This window comes from Amphiura filiformis, chromosome 1 (genome assembly GCF_039555335.1).
Source record: "Amphiura filiformis chromosome 1, Afil_fr2py, whole genome shotgun sequence".
In the NCBI taxonomy this organism is placed as follows: domain Eukaryota; kingdom Metazoa; phylum Echinodermata; class Ophiuroidea; order Amphilepidida; family Amphiuridae; genus Amphiura; species Amphiura filiformis.
This window is the reverse complement of record NC_092628.1, coordinates 63982815-64000573: the sequence shown is the minus strand read 5'-3', so window position 1 is coordinate 64000573 and position 17759 is coordinate 63982815. Positions and strand designations below refer to the sequence as shown.

The 17759-nt window shown below is 41.4% G+C and overlaps 1 protein-coding gene across 2 annotated transcripts in view; it reads left to right on the top strand.

Moving 5' to 3' along the window:
• The window catches only part of LOC140150793 (cyclin-dependent kinase 2-associated protein 1-like), a 43587-nt gene extending 26390 nt beyond the window's left edge, over positions 1-17197 (top strand). Inside the window, exons 1-4 of one of the 2 annotated variants that reach the window (XM_072172930.1) lie at positions 13871-13996; positions 14201-14326; positions 15470-15634; positions 16339-17197. In XM_072172930.1, coding sequence (XP_072029031.1) covers positions 14251-14326; positions 15470-15634; positions 16339-16406 — 309 coding nt within the window. In that variant the 5' untranslated portion in view covers positions 13871-13996; positions 14201-14250 and the 3' untranslated portion in view covers positions 16407-17197. Of the gene's footprint in view, positions 1-13870; positions 13997-14200; positions 14327-15469; positions 15635-16338 lie in introns of those variants that run through there. The other variant, XM_072172921.1, reaches the window with a different exon arrangement.
• Positions 17198-17759: the final 562 nt, after the last annotated feature.

Below are 17759 nucleotides of genomic sequence, written 5' to 3'. Positions count from 1 at the left end.
TCCCCAAGTGTCAGGGATCATTTTCTCCAAGTTACAGCCTGATCGGAGCAACTTTAAATTTGACCTGACCTTTGACCTCACATGACCTTTGCGGTTTCATACTCCCCAAGTGTCAGGGATCATTTTGCCCGACTTACAGCCTAATTGGAGCAACTTCAAATTTGACCTGACCTTTGACCTCACATGACCTTTGTGGTTTTATACTCCCAAGTGTTAGGGATCATTTTCCCAGAGTTACAGCCCAATCGGACCAACTTCAAATTTGACCTAACCTTTGGCCTCACATGACCTTTGTGGCTTCATACTCTCCAAGTGTCAGGGATCATTTTCCCCGACTTACAGCCTAATTGGAGCAACTTCAAATTTGACCTGACCTTTGACCTCACATGACCTTTGTGGTTTCATACTCCCCAAGTGTCAGGGATCATTTCCCCGACTTACAGCCCAATTGGAGCAACTTTAAATTTGACCTGACCTTTGACCTCACATGACCTTTGCGGTTTCATACTCCTCAAGTGTCAGGATCATTTCCCCGACTTACAGCTCAATTGGAGCAACTTTAAATTTGACCTGACCTTTGACCTCACATGACCTTTGTGGTTTTATACTCCCAAAGTGTCAGGGATCATTTTCCCCGACTTACAGCCTAATTGGAGCAACTTCAAATTTGACCTGACCTTTGACCTCACATGACCTCTGTGGTTTCATACTCCCCAAGTGTCAGGGATCATTTTCCCCGACTTACAGCCCAATTGGAGCAACTTTAAATTTGACCTGACCTTTGACCTCACATGACCTTTGCGGTTTCATACTCCCCAAGTGTCAGGGATCATTTCCTCCGACTTACAGCTCAATTGGAGCAACTTTAAATTTGACCTGACCTTTGACCTCACATGACCTTTGTGGTTTTATACTCCCAAAGTGTCAGGGATCCTTTTCCCCGACTTACAGCCTAATTGGAGCAACATCAAATTTGACCTGACCTTTGACCTCACTTGACCTTTGTGGTTTTATACTCCCCAAGTGTCAGGGATCATTTTCCCCGAGTTACATCCCAATCGGAGCAACTTGTAATTTGACCTGACCTTTGACCTCACATGACCTTTGCAGTTTATTGCGGTCATATTTCAACATTTTACTTACCCCCCCCCATTATTTACCATTATTGCGTCATCTGTAGAAACTATAAAGTGGGATTATTGATTTTCATAAATGCATCATGGGAAGGCGTGATGCAGTTTTAGTCAAGATATCACCCCCCCACACACACACACACACTACCCCAACCAGTTCCGATACATTTCTTCAAGAAAGAAGAAAAGTACGTGTGTGCAGTACCAGTGCAGCACAAAAGCTTTTATAGTACTAATACCACTGCATCACTAACCTCACAATATTCAGATCAAATCTGATTGAATGAAGTCATTTCCCACAATAGCCTATTTCACAACCACATGTAATAGCTTCTAATACCATTGCCATCTCTACATGTACATGTACAAACAACTGCAATCACACCTATTTAAAGATACTAGAGTTATACCCGTATGCGTAAATGATTATTAAGCTCAATATGCCGGTATCTTACTATAAAAATGGTATAGGCCTAATGCTATAGGGACTTTTATTGAGACCGATTCCTCCAATTTATTGTACCAAGCGTAAGCCCAATCCAGCTGATAGGATACTGATTCACCCCATATGACCTTTGACCGCAGATGACCTGTTGGATGACCTGTAACCTCAGATGACATTACTTAATTACCGGTAGTTAATTAAATTAATTAATTTATATATTTACTTGTTTTACTGACTACTCTTTCTTTCTTCCTTCAAAACCCACAGTGGAAGACATTGCCTTAATATAGATTTTACCAAGTTCAAGTACATACATGTATCAGAATGCATCAGAGCTATTTATAGAACACAGGCAGCAAGTGCAATTGTTTATACCATGGTCACTGACTTGGGCACTGTGAATTTTTGAAAATTCACATTTTCGCGGATTTTGAGCCCAATCTTTTACCGATCGCAACCAAATGTGATCCCTCCATTCGACCGAAAGTAGCTTAGGACACTCCCCATATGTTCCTTGATCTCCCGTATAAATTACAGCCCAATCGGACCAAGTTTAAAATTTGACCTTTGACCTGCGACTTCGACCGAAGGTAGCTTAGGACACTCCCCGTGTTTTTCTGCATCCCCCGTGCGAATTTGGCGAGGCTCGGATCAAAACTGACGGAGCCTTTTACCCACATACACACATACATACACACAACATAAGGCAAATTATAGTAAGATGACTATCTCAAGCAATGCATAATACTGCTGTAGCTGTTTATATCTAGCATACAGGCATCACATCACAAGTTACACTCAAGATATGTAACAAAATTGGCATCTGAACATACCTCAGTTTATTTCGTGTGAATCGCCCACTTGCGGTTTCACACACCCCAACTGGGCTGTTCCAGTTGAAATTCATACAACCTTTCCGGAAGACATTATCTTAATCTCCCACACAGGGCGTGTGAATTTCGAATGGGCCTACCTCAATGGGTGACTCCGTTTGTAATATTCACTCCCTGTGTGGACGATTCCAGTCATGTCTTGCATGAAGGGTGTATGGATTGCAGTTGGAATAGCCAAAATTTACATGTTTTGATGTATGGATTGCAGCTGCAATAGCCAGGCGGCGACTGGTATGATAGAGCCGGCAACTTGTGAAACCGCCCGGCCGTATGACATTTTCCACACGGTTGACGATGGAAATTTACTGAATTTAGAGAATGCACGGCATTCACCACCTGGCACTAGACCAATCGAGACGAAAATTTACATGTTTTGAAGCACAGACAGCAGAACCATTGCCTGTGGTTATCTCTTGTTTATCAAAACACTAGACTAGATGTCTCCATGTTTTGCCCCTAATTATAATGGGGGATGCGGCACATATGAGGCAAAACTGACCATTTCGGACCCCTGTGACCCCTGGATGACCTCCGATATTAAAACATTTTAAGACTTTTGTAGCCACCTACCCAATACGGCTTGGGTATGCATTTGGTCGAAATCCGATCACGGATGTAGCACAAGTAGTAAATTGTGAGAAAGAAAGAAAGAAACAAACAGCGAGAAAATAATAAGTTAGGCTGCACGCCTAACTTAACTAGAGTAACTGTGCCTTTGCAAGGGCACGAGGTAAGTTAGGCGTATGACTGTGATGACATCATCACGCAGCAATACTGTGCAACGTTAAATTTGACCCGACCTTTGTCTTCGGTTGACCTTTTCGGTTTCATATTCTGAGCAACGTTAAATTTGACCTCGGATGACCTTTTCGGTTTTACACTCCCCAAGTGTTAAGGATCATTTGCCGCAAGTTGCAGCCTGATCGGAGCAACTTTAAATTTGACCTGACCTTTGACCTCACATGACCTTTGCGGTTTCATACTCCCCAAGTGTCAGGGATCATTTTCCCCGACTTGCAGCCCAATTAGAGCAACTTTAAATTTGACCTGACCTTTGACCTCGAATGACCTTTGCGGTTTAATACTTCCCAGGGATCATTGCTCCCGACTTACAGCCCACTTGGAGCAACTTCAAATTTGCCCTGACCTTTGACCTCACATGACCGTTGTGGTTTTATACTCCCCAAGTGTCAGGGATCATTTCCCCCGACTTACAGCCCGATTGGAGCAACGTTTAATTTGACCTGACCTTTGACCTCACATGACCTTTGTGGTTTTATACTCCCCAAGTGTCAGGGATCATTTTCCCCGACTTACAGCCTAATTGGAGCAACTTCAAATTTGACCTGACCTTTGACCTCACTTGACCTTTGTGGTTTTATACTCCCCAAGTGTCAGGGATCATTTTCCCCGAGTTACAGCCCAATCGAAGCAACTTGTAATTTGACCTGACCTTTCACCTCACATGACCTTTGTGGTTTTATACTCCCAAAGTGTCAGGGATCATTTTCCCCGACTTACAGCCTAATTGGAGCAACTTCAAATTTGACCTGACCTTTGACCTCACTTGACCTTTGTGGTTTTATACTCCCAAAGTGTCAGGGATCATTTTCCCCGACTTACAGCCTAATTGGAGCAACTTCAAAATTGACCTGACCTTTGACCGCGCCGGACCTTTGTGGTTTTATACTCCCAAAGTGTCAGGGATCATTTTCCCCGACTTACAGCCTCATTGGAGCAACTTCAAATTTGACCTGACCTTTGACCTCACTTGACCTTTGTGGTTTTATACTCCCAAAGTGTCAGGGATCATTTTCCCCGACTTACAGCCTAATTGGAGCAACTTCAAATTTGACCTGACCTTTGACCTCACTTGACCTTTGTGGTTTTATACTCCCCAAGTGTCAGGGATCATTTTCCCCGACTTACAGCCTAATTGGAGCAACTTCAAATTTGACCTGACCTTTGACCTCACTTGACCTTTGTGGTTTTATACTCCCCACGTGTCAGGATCATTTCCCCCCGACTTAAAGCCCAATTGGAGCAACTTTAAATTTGACCTGACCTTTGACCTCACATGACCTTTGTGGTTTTATACTCCCAAAGTGTCAGGGATCATTTTCCCGACTTACAGCCTAATTGGAGCAACTTCAAATTTGACCTGACCTTTGACCTCACTTGACCTTTGTGGTTTTATACTCCCTAAGTGTCAGGGATCATTTTCCCCGAGTTACAGCCCAATCGGAGCAACTTGTAATTTGACCTGACCTTTGACCTCACATGACCTTTGCGGTTTCATACTCCCCAAGTGTCAGGGATAATTTTCCCGAGTTACAGCCCAATCGGAGCAACTTTAAATTTGACCTGACCTTTGACCTCACATGACCTTTGTGGTTTAATGCGGTCATATTTCAACATTTTACTTACCCCTCACCCCTTATTCACCATTATTGCGTCATCTGTAGAAACTATATAGTGGGATTATTGATTTTCATAAATGCATCATGGGAAGGCGTGATGCAGTTTTAGCCAAGATATCACCCCCCCCCCCCCCACACACACACACACCCCCACACCCTATAGCCATCAGTGGAAATGATGTAGCTGTTTATATCTAGCATACAGGCATCACATCACAAGTTACACTCAAGATATGTAACAAAATTGGCATCTGAACATACCTCAGTTTGTTTCGTGTGAATCGCCCACTTGGGGTTTCATACACCCCAACTGGGCTGTTCCAGTTGAAATTCATACAACCTCTCCGGAAGACATTATCTTAATCTCCCACACAGGGCGTGTGAATTTCGAATGGGCCTACCTCAATGGGTGACTCCGTTTGTAATATTCACTCCCTGTGTGGACGATTCCAGTCATGTCTTGCATGAAGGGTGTATGGATTGCAGTTGTGTTTACACGTTTTGATGTATGGATTGCAGCTGCAATAGCCAGGCAGCGACTGGTATGATAGAGCCGGCAACTTGTGAAACCGCCCGGCCGTATGACATTTTCCACACGGTTGACGATGGAAATATACTGAATTTAGAGAATGCACAGCACTCACCACCTGGCAATAGACGAATCCAGACGAAGTTTTACACGTTTTGAAGCACAGACAGCAGAACCATTGCTTGTTTATCAAAACACTAGACTAGATGTCTCCATGTTTTGCCCCTAATTATAATGGGGGGCGCGGCACATATGAGGCAAAAATGACCATTTTTGACCCCTGTGACCCCCTGGATGACCTCCGATATTAAAACATTTTAAGACTTTTGTAGCCACTTACCCAATACGGCTTGGCTATGTTTGGTCCACATCCGATCACGGATGTAGCACTAGTAGTCAATTGTGAGAAAGAAAGAAAGAAAGAAAGAACTAGAGCAACTGTGCCCTTTGCAAGGGCACGAGGTAAGTTAGGCGTATGACTGTGATGACATCATCACGCAGCAATACTGTGCAACGTTAAATTTGACCCGACCTTTGTCTTCGGTTGACCTTTTCGGTTTCATATTTTGAGCAACGTTAAATTTGACCTCGGATGACCTTTTCGGTTTGACACTCCCCAAGTGTTAGGGATCATTTGCCGCAAGTTGCAGCCTGATCGGAGCAACTTTAAATTTGACCTGACCTTTGAACTTGGATGACCTTTCCACTTTCATACTTCTCAAGTGTCAGGGATTATTTCCCCGAATTGCAGCCCAATCAGAGCAACTTTAAATTTGACCTGACCTTTGACCTCGGATGACCTTTGCGGTTTAATACTTCCCAAGTGTCAGGGATCATTTCCCCGACTTACATCCCAATTGGACCGACTTCAAATTTGACCTGACCTTTGCCCTCACATGACCTTTGCGGTTTCATACTCCCCAAGTGTCAGAGATCATTTTCCCCGAATTGCAGCCCAATCAGAGCAACTTTAAATTTGACCTGACCTTTGACCTCGAATGACCTTTGCTTTGCGGTTTAATGCTTCCCAGGGATCATTTCCCCCGACTTACAGCCCAATTGGAGCAACTTCAAATTTGACCTGACCTTTGACCTCACTTGACCTTTGTGGTTTTATACTCCCCAAGTGTCAGGGATCATTTTCCCCGAGTTACAGCCCAATCGGAGCAACTTGTAATGTGACCTGACCTTTGACCTCACATGACCTTTGTGGTTTTATACTCCCAAAGGTCTCAGGGATCATTTTCCCCGACTTACAGCTTAATTGGAGCAACTTCAAATTTGACCTGACCTTTGACCTCACTTGACCTTTGTGGTTTTATACTCCCAAAATGTAAGGGATCATTTTCCCCGGCTTACAGCCTAATTGGAGCAACTTCAAAATTGACCTGACCTTTGACCTCACTTGACCTTTGTGGTTTTATACTCCCAAAGTGTCAGGGATCATTTTCCCCGAGTTACAGCCCAATCGGAGCAACTTGTAATTTGACCTGACCTTTGACCTCACATGACCTTTGCAGTTTAATGCGGTCATATTTCAACATTTTACTTACCCCCCCCCCCATTATTTACCATTATTGCGTCATCTGTAGAAACTATGAAGTGGGATTATTGATTTTCATAAATGCATCATGGGAAGGCGTGATGCAGTTTTAGCCAAGATATCACCCCCCCCACACACCCCCACACACCACACACCCACCCCAACCAGTTCCGATACATTTCTTCAAGAAAGAAGAAAAGTATGTGTGTGCAGTACCAGTGCAGCACAAAAGCTTTTATAGTACTAATACCACTGCATCACTAACCTCACAATATTCAGATCAAATCTGATTGAATGAAGTCATTTCCCACAATAGCCTATTTCACAACCACATGTAATAGCAGGAGGGTGAAAGTGCATATAGGAACAATGCCAAAACTACGTCACGCCGGTCACGCTATTGTTCGACTTAAACTACATCATTCACCATTTTGTAAATATTAACGCATGATCGTTGCTTTGAAGTTTCCACCGGATAGTCTGTGGATAGCGCAAGAGCATGCTTTGACCATGCGCAAAAAAATGAATATCATGAAGATGTTTAAGATTGATTCTTAGATGTTTCAAAAATTACCGTCATATTGCATAGATTCATCAAAGAATGGTTTGAAGTACTAACCTTATTTAGTAATTTTAAAATCGGGAGAATTTTACAAAATCAATGTTTTACCTGTCGGTATTACAACTCGTGAAACACATTAGTGATGTGCCTGGGTGACCTAATCTACTAACCTTTAACGTTTCCTCTATGAACTCTAACCTCCTGCAATATGGCGCCTATTGTCTAGAGTTAAACTACATCTTCCAGTGTGTTACGTAATACTACGATGCCTATCCCATTATATCGATCCCTGGTAATAGCTTCTAATACCATTGCCATCTCTACATGTACATGTACAAACAACTGCAATCACACCTATTTAAAGATATGACTATCTCAAGCAATGCATAATACTGTTGTAGCTGTTTATATCTAGCATACAGGTATCACATCACAAGTTACACTCAAGATATGTAACAAAATTGGCATCTGAACATACCTCAGTTTATTTCGTGTGAATCGCCCACTTGCGGTTTCACACACCCCAACTGGGCTGTTCCAGTTGAAATTCATGCAACCTCTCCGGAAGACATTATCTTAATCTCCCACACAGGGCGTGTGAATTTCGAATGGGCCTACCTCAATGGGTGACTCCGTTTGTAATATTCACTCCCTGTGTGGACGATTCCAGTCATGTCTTGCATGAAGGGTGTATGGATTGCAGTTGGAATAGCCAAAATTTACATGTTTTGATGTATGGATTGCAGCTGCAATAGCCAGGCGGCGACTGGTATGATAGAGCCGGCAACTTGTGAAACCGCCCGGCCGTATGACATTTTCCACACGGTTGACGATGGAAATTTACTGAATTTAGAGAATGCACGGCATTCACCACCTGGCACTAGACCAATCGAGACGAAAATTTACACGTTTTGAAGCACAGACAGCAGAACCATTGCCTGTGGTTATCTCTTGTTTATCAAAACACTAGACTAGATGTCTCCATGTTTTGCCCCTAATTATAATGGGGGTGCGGCACATATGAGGCAAAACTGACCATTTCGGACCCCTGTGACCCCCTGGATGACCTCCGATATTAAAACATTTTAAGACTTTTGTAGCCACCTACCCAATACGGCTTGGGTATGCATTTGGTCGAAATCCGATCACGGATGTAGCACAAGTAGTAAATTGTGAGAAAGAAAGAAAGAAACAAACAGCGAGAAAATAATAAGTTAGGCTGCACGCCTAACTTAAAGAAAGAACTAGAGCAACTGTGCCCTTTGCAAGGGCACGAGGTAAGTTAGGCGTATGACTGTGATGACATCATCACGCAGCAATACTGTGCAACGTTAAATATGACCCGACCTTTGTCTTCGGTTCACCTTTTCGGTTTCATATTCGGAGCAACTTTAAATTTGATCTGACCTTTGAACTTGGATGACCTTTCCAGTTTCATACTTCTCAAGTGTCAGGGATTATTTTCCCGAGTTGCAGCCCAATCAGAGCAACTTTAAATTTGACCTGACCTTTGACCTCGGATGACCTTTGTGGTTTAATACTTCCCAGGTGTCAGGGATCATTGTCCCCAAGTTACAGCCTCATCGGAGCACCTTCACATTTGACCTGACCTTTGACCTCACTTGACCTTTGTGGTTTTATACTCTCCAAGTGTCAGGGATCATTTTCCCCGACTTACAGCCTAATTGGAGCAACTTCAAATTTGACCTGACCTTTGACCTCACATGACCTTTGTGGATTTATACTCCCCAAGTGTCAGGGATCATTTTCCCCGACTTACAGCCCAATTGGAGCAACTTTAAATTTGACCTGGCCTTTGACCTCACATGACCTTTGTGGTTTTATACTCCCCAAGTGTCAGGGATCATTTTCTCCAAGTTACAGCCTGATCGGAGCAACTTTAAATTTGACCTGACCTTTGACCTCACATGACCTTTGCGGTTTCATACTCCCCAAGTGTCAGGGATCATTTTGCCCGACTTACAGCCTAATTGGAGCAACTTCAAATTTGACCTGACCTTTGACCTCACATGACCTTTGTGGTTTTATACTCCCAAGTGTTAGGGATCATTTTCCCAGAGTTACAGCCCAATCGGACCAACTTCAAATTTGACCTAACCTTTGGCCTCACATGACCTTTGTGGCTTCATACTCTCCAAGTGTCAGGGATCATTTTCCCCGACTTACAGCCTAATTGGAGCAACTTCAAATTTGACCTGACCTTTGACCTCACATGACCTTTGTGGTTTCATACTCCCCAAGTGTCAGGGATCATTGCCCCCGACTTACAGCCCGATTGGACCAACTTTAAATTTGACCTGACCTTTGACCTCACATGACCTTTGCGGTTTCATACTCCTCAAGTGTCAGGGATCATTTTCCCCGACTTACAGCTCAATTGGAGCAACTTTAAATTTGACCTGACCTTTGACCTCACATGACCTTTGTGGTTTTATACTCCCAAAGTGTCAGGGATCATTTTCCCCGACTTACAGCCTAATTGGAGCAACTTCAAATTTGACCTGACCTTTGACCTCACATGACCTCTGTGGTTTCATACTCCCCAAGTGTCAGGGATCATTTTCCCCGACTTACAGCCCAATTGGAGCAACTTTAAATTTGACCTGACCTTTGACCTCACATGACCTTTGCGGTTTCATACTCCCCAAGTGTCAGGGATCATTTCCTCCGACTTACAGCTCAATTGGAGCAACTTTAAATTTGACCTGACCTTTGACCTCACATGACCTTTGTGGTTTTATACTCCCAAAGTGTCAGGGATCCTTTTCCCCGACTTACAGCCTAATTGGAGCAACATCAAATTTGACCTGACCTTTGACCTCACTTGACCTTTGTGGTTTTATACTCCCAAAGTGTCAGGGATCATTTTCCCAGTTACATCCCAATCGGAGCAACTTGTAATTTGACCTGACCTTTGACCTCACATGACCTTTGCAGTTTATTGCGGTCATATTTCAACATTTTACTTACCCCCCCCCATTATTTACCATTATTGCGTCATCTGTAGAAACTATAAAGTGGGATTATTGATTTTCATAAATGCATCATGGGAAGGCGTGATGCAGTTTTAGTCAAGATATCACCCCCCCCCCACACACACACACACACCTACCCCAACCAGTTCCGATACATTTCTTCAAGAAAGAAGAAAAGTACGTGTGTGCAGTACCAGTGCAGCACAAAAGCTTTTATAGTACTAATACCACTGCATCACTAACCTCACAATATTCAGATCAAATCTGATTGAATGAAGTCATTTCCCACAATAGCCTATTTCACAACCACATGTAATAGCTTCTAATACCATTGCCATCTCTACATGTACATGTACAAACAACTGCAATCACACCTATTTAAAGATACTAGAGTTATACCCGTATGCGTAAATGATTATTAAGCTCAATATGCCGGTATCTTACTATAAAAATGGTATAGGCCTAATGCTATAGGGACTTTTATTGAGACCGATTCCTCCAATTTATTGTACCAAGCGTAAGCCCAATCCAGCTGATAGGATACTGATTCACCCCATATGACCTTTGACCGCAGATGACCTGTTGGATGACCTGTAACCTCAGATGACATTACTTAATTACCGGTAGTTAATTAAATTAATTAATTTATATATTTACTTGTTTTACTGACTACTCTTTCTTTCTTCCTTCAAAACCCACAGTGGAAGACATTGCCTTAATATAGATTTTACCAAGTTCAAGTACATACATGTATCAGAATGCATCAGAGCTATTTATAGAACACAGGCAGCAAGTGCAATTGTTTATACCATGGTCACTGACTTGGGCACTGTGAATTTTGAAAATTCACATTTTCATGATTTTGAGCCCAATCTTTTACCGATCGCAACCAAATGTGATCCCTCCATTCGACCGAAAGTAGCTTAGGACACTCCCCATATGTTCCTTGATCTCCGTATAAATTACAGCCCAATCGGACCAAGTTTAAAATTTGACCTTTGACCTGCGACTTGACCGAAGGTAGCTTAGGACACTCCCCGTGTTTTTCTGCATCCCCGTGCGAATTTGGCGAGGCTCGGATCAAAACTGACGGAGCCTTTTACCCACATACACACATACATACACACAACATAAGGCAAATTATAGTAAGATGACTATCTCAAGCAATGCATAATACTGCTGTAGCTGTTTATATCTAGCATACAGGCATCACATCACAAGTTACACTCAAGATATGTAACAAAATTGGCATCTGAACATACCTCAGTTTATTTCAGGTGAATCGCCCACTTGCGGTTTCACACACCCCAACTGGGCTGTTCCAGTTGAAAGTCATACAACCTCTCCGGAAGCCATTATCTTAATCTCCCACACAGGGCGTGTGAATTTCGAATGGGCCTACCCCAATGGGTGACTCCGCTTGTAATATTCACTCCCTGTGTGGACGATTCCAGTCATGTCTTGCATGAAGGGTGTATGGATTGCAGTTGAATAGCCAAAATTTACATGTTTTGATGTATGGATTGCAGCTGCAATAGCCAGGCGGCGACTGGTATGATAGAGCCGGCAACTTGTGAAACCGCCCGTCAGTATGACATTTTCCACACGGTTGACGATGGAAATTTACTGAATTTAGAGAATGCACGGCATTCACCACCTGGCACTAGACCAATCGAGACGAAAATTTACACGCTTTTGAAGCACAGACAGCAGAACCATTGCCTGTGGTTATCTCTTGTTTATCAAAACACTAGACTAGATGTCTCCATGTTTTGCCCCTAATTATAATGGGGGTGCGGCACATATGAGGCAAAACTGACCATTTCGGACCCCTGTGACCCCCTGGATGACCTCCGATATTAAAACATTTTAAGACTTTTGTAGCCACCTACCCAATACGGCTTGGGTATGCATTTGGTCGAAATCCGATCACGGATGTAGCACAAGTAGTAAATTGTGAGAAAGAAAGAAAGAAACAAACAGCGAGAAAATAATAAGTTAGGCTGCACGCCTAACTTAAAGAAACAAACAGCAAGAAAAAAATAAGTTAGGCTGCACGCCTAACTTAAAGAAGAAAGAATTGAAGAAGATAGAACAAGCCGGCGCTCGTCAGTCGGCTTGTAAGAAGAAGAAAGAAACTACTGGGAAACAGGAGTCTAGCCGCCGCTCGGCTAGACTAAGAAGCCCCACAATTAGCAAAATGTCCATGCACCAGTATTGAAGGGGAGGAGACTTTGCCATATCTATGCTATCGCCAATCACCAATGTGTTCCCGGACCACGGAAGTAATACCTAATATATTTACTGTTCAAGATTCAGTTCCAACTGGTCATTCAGCATCCAATGAATATCCATCATATCTCCAACTTCCAACTTTTTCAAGCAGTAATAAGCACAACTTCAAATACCAACAACCAAGTTCAACAGTAGATGCCTGTGGGTATTCCTTTTATCCACGGATGGTTCGAATCAGGAACATACTTCCTTCAGCTGAGTTGCAGTTAATGCTTCATCCATCCAGATATTGCGATTGGTAGCGCTAAATAGCGGTACTCCAAAATAGCAGCCTAAAGGCTAAACCAGAAAAAAATTTGCTGTTGACATCTCAGTCGATGCACTGTCAACTCAAGGTGCAGAATAAAGAAACTCAGGAGACAGGTGCCATCTAACAAGTGTATAATACAGGACAACGTGCTGGTGCAGATGCTGTGCCCACAGACTGAGAGGTCAACGTTTAAACGGCAAATTTCCTCCTAGGCTGCTATTTTGGAGTAGGTACCGTACCGACTGAAGACATTCAGACATTGACCATCATGATTTGAAGTTGCACCAAAAAACAACAAACTTTAACTAAGTTCAACTGCACATCACTGATAAATATGGTGCCCAAGAGCCAAGACTAACTACATACATAGAAACAGGATGCGGGGTGGGCTGTCACCTCGTGATATTGCTGGACTCATTCAATTTACGAGTAGATATAACTTGCAAAATAGTCTTCAGGCAACCTATTTGACCTGCAATCCTTATTTTTGGTTTATGAATTCAATATGCCGTAAAACACGTAAATTTCACGGCAACTTAATTTGGCGAATTGGCAAGAAGTTGTCTTTTTGTGGCAATTTACGAATTTGCATCCTCTTGCTATGTGAAACCATTATAAATGAACTATTTAGCGGCAATTTAATTTAGCGATTGAAGGCGCTAGTGAAATTAGTGAAACTGCTAGCGAAATTAAGTTGTTTTACAGTATATCAATTGTTGATATTTTCTGTATTGTTCAAGTTTTTACTGTTCTTGTTCTTTGTTATTTAATTGATGTTAATTTTAAATTGAATTCCTTAACTTGAATGACTGTCATGTATTTTATACTTGCAGCTGAAAATGTCTGCGGAAAAATGACTCGCCATTCAAAAAAAGTCATACGCTAGATTAGCAGCATGGGCCAAAAAAAAACCAAAACCTAAATCTCAAGGTGAATTTGATGAAGCTGAATGTCTTATTGATAATAAACAGAATGAATGTGCATAATAAATCTGTAAGCGCGATTGACAATAAAGAAGACAAACTTAACAATATGTGATTGGTATTTTGTCCTTCCACTTGTGTAATTCTATCGATCTTGCAACTCATTAATGTGACTTGTTTTTAATTTTATATATCACTATTTTGTTTTCAGCAAATTCAGGTTATGTTGATTATTTTGGTGTGAATACTACATCAGATATTATGGCAAGTCAAAGTGGTTCTAGCAGTCCAGCACCGCAACAGATAGTTTACAGGGCAAATCCAAATGCTCAAGTTGGTAAGTCATTTGGCTACCAGGTACCAGGCAGGCTGGGAAAAAGAAGTGCCGCACCAATGGCTACTTTGTAAAAATTAGCCCTGGTTCACAGGGTTTTACAGGGAACCAGCTAGGGGCTATTTTCAATGAACCAGGGGCTATAGACATTTTCAGTAATTCCGATAAAACCCAAAGCATGAAATAATTTCCCCAATCGCACACGCTTAAAAGTACCTCTAAAGCATCATGTACAGTGCAAAGTTCCAATGTGTATAACAGGCATCATAACTACGAGGAACTTTCGATGGTCAATTTAGGGACGAGAGAGGTACTTTTGCCAAGGATACTGAACGTGCAATCAAGCGTGTGGTAGTAGCGTTGCGTAAGAGACTGACTGTGGAAGAGATGATACACGTAAACAAAATGTTCTGTTAAAAAAATTTAACAGACGAAAAATTACGGACACTTGTCCATCTCTTTCCATTAGTATCTTATTGTGAAAAACTAAGTAGCTGAGGTGTTAGCTCAATATGCTAGGAAAATATTTCTCGCGATGACACCATGGTCACATTGGCTTAATAAGCTGTATTTTCGCGCAAAAAAGGTGTTGTAATTCATGACATTTCTTGTCCGCCAGTTTGGGTACAATTTGACTACCTAGCTTACTGAATAAATAGCGCGGTTTTCCGAACTTTTCCGATCTTTATTTGAAAAGGTCTATTCAATGGATGGGAAAATTTGTTGTGTACATTTTGATACCTCCCTCAATCAGGCTGGGAAATTAAGAAGCGCCAGACCAGGGGTACTTTGTAAAAAAAAATAGCCCCTGGTTACGGGGTTTTACAGGGAACCAGGGGCTATTTTCAATGAACCAGGGGCTAAATGGCACCTGACCCCCACTAATTTGCCAGATTGGTACCAGGGTATCTGCATGTATAGTGTGTCTCGTCTCAAGTTGAGACTAACGCCATGATGGATTCCTCCTGAGTCTTAGCCAGAAAACAGAAACCACCCGTCCAATCTATACCAAAATTTGACCCTCAAATATAAAACAACTTGTCTATACCCATGGAAGGGTCACTGGGTTCAAATATGTCCTGATTTGGCCTTTACATGTCACTTTCAGAATGTTATTACATACATATTTTGCTTATCTTGCTTCAGGGGCAGCAGCAGCAGCGGCAGCAATCCTTCAACTATCAGCGGCCAACAGAGCCAATGCACCACAGAGTAAATATGCAGAGTTATTGGCAGTAATAGAAGATATGGGAAGAGATATTAGACCTACATATTCCGGAAGCAGAACAGCAACAGAAAGACTAAAAAGAGGTATTATATTTGTCCATGTTGTATTAACCAATTTGAAATTGATTACAGGGAATTATGCTGTCATTGTTTCTGGGAAAACAATCTAATGAAGACATTCAAGACAAATTCTGACCTTTAACATGAAGACAGGATCAAAGTAATACCATGTATGCACCTTTATTGTAACAGTGAGGCTTTTAAATGAATTAAGAGAGTGTATGAACATAAGCAGGCAAGGAGTTGAAGCTTGGGCAGCTATTACTTAAAGAACTTGAGTTATTTACAATGATTAATAAATAAGTATGAGCTAGTGAAGTTTGTTCGGCTTATAATTGTCAAAAAAATTAGACCTATAACTTTGTGTATTGATATAGAATGGCATGCACTCAGTTGGGATCAGCGCTTTATTGTGCGTTGCATTACTGGCGCACTCTTATGTGAATTTATGCGAGAGTGAGTTGGGATTTTATTAACACGCACATTATCAAAAACCGAATAAATTTCGCCTATTATAAGGCAAACAAACTTTTAAGTATATAATCAAATCGACCTATTGTTGCTTGTTTTTTTAATACCAATAATGTCGGATTGTCCTTAAAATTGGAAGATATGTACTCCTACTTCATAGATTCTTTGTAAAGATTGCAAACATTTTACAATATAAACTCTCTAAATCTACATGTATTTAACAAACTTGTTGATATTGTTTTGTCTGTTGATTTCAGGTATCATCCATGCAAGGGCCCTTGTGAGAGAGTGCTTGGCAGAAACAGAAAGAAGTGCAAGATCATGACACCATTTCAACTGTATGTTTGTCTTGTACATTACAAACCCAACTCGCAGTGAACCAAACTATACATCCTGTTTGTTACAGGAATACTTATTTATTACGCATACTAAAATGCATCAAGTCCAGAGCTTTGATGATGTATCTTCATATTTGAGTGTCAGAGTAATGCGAGATTTAGAAAGCTGAAGACTGTAAGGACATTGAGCTATATTGATCCATCTTATTAACTTCAAGATTGGAAGTTATTAATTGCCAAGTTTCAAAACAAACAAAACTACTGTAAAATCCACAGGATTTTTGAAGTACTGATGCTTGAACCTAATGATTATGTGAAGCTGGCAATTTGACATAGAAGTCTCATTTCACTCGTTGAAATGGGGTATTCCATATGAAATATACCCACGCATGCTATGGAAGAGACAGTGCTATTTTACAGTTCATGGTCAATCCATGTGATATTTGTGTGCATTTTATGTTGAAATCATGCTGTAACTTGCTAAAAATGTTGAAATGTAGTTTATTGTACCCAATTAGGCCCAATTTATGAAATTCCAACATCATTCTACAGTTTATGGATTAAAATGGTTGGATTTGGGTTGGCTAACACTAGGATCCACATCATGCTCATCTATCAGGGCACAGTCCTTTAACCCCAATACATTTGTACATTCATTGAATGACCTTTGAAAATTTGGGTACAAAAACTCATACTCTGCAACTTGAGGTCAAATTTTTCACTATGATTGTATAATATAGGTTAATGAACTATGCCATTGGGATGAGGCCATTGTGGTCCATAGCAGTGTCCGAAATAAGGAAAATATGGAGGTTATCCCGCGGATAACTAAAGCATGAATTCTGCTTGTCCTCAATACATTTTGGTTGTCCCCAAAATGTGTCATACTTTTGGAGGTAAAATATAGTGGTTGTCCAGGGGATAAGTACATAGCTCAATATGGTTGTCCCCAGTGAGTTTTGGACAAGAGGACAAGAGGATAAGTGCTTATTTCGAACACTGGTCCATAGTGTAAACTGTTGAATTTGGTTGGAATTTCATAACCTTCCACAAGGGTGTGGTTTTGTAATAGAATAGACCAATTGGTTTCTGACAAGAAATATGACACAGTAAAATGTAATTTCAAAACATACCAAGGACAGTTAAAAGGTCCTTGGTCCTTGCAGTGTAGAAATGATTATTATTATGCACATTGCAAACTTACAGGAAGTGTGCTTGTTATTGCTTGCACATGAAAAGGAAGTGTTGCCTGGGTATCCAAACATTGACATTGATGATGATGTTAGAATTCTATAACAATAATAATAGATTACTCTAACATCTGGACCAGAACAAGGAAA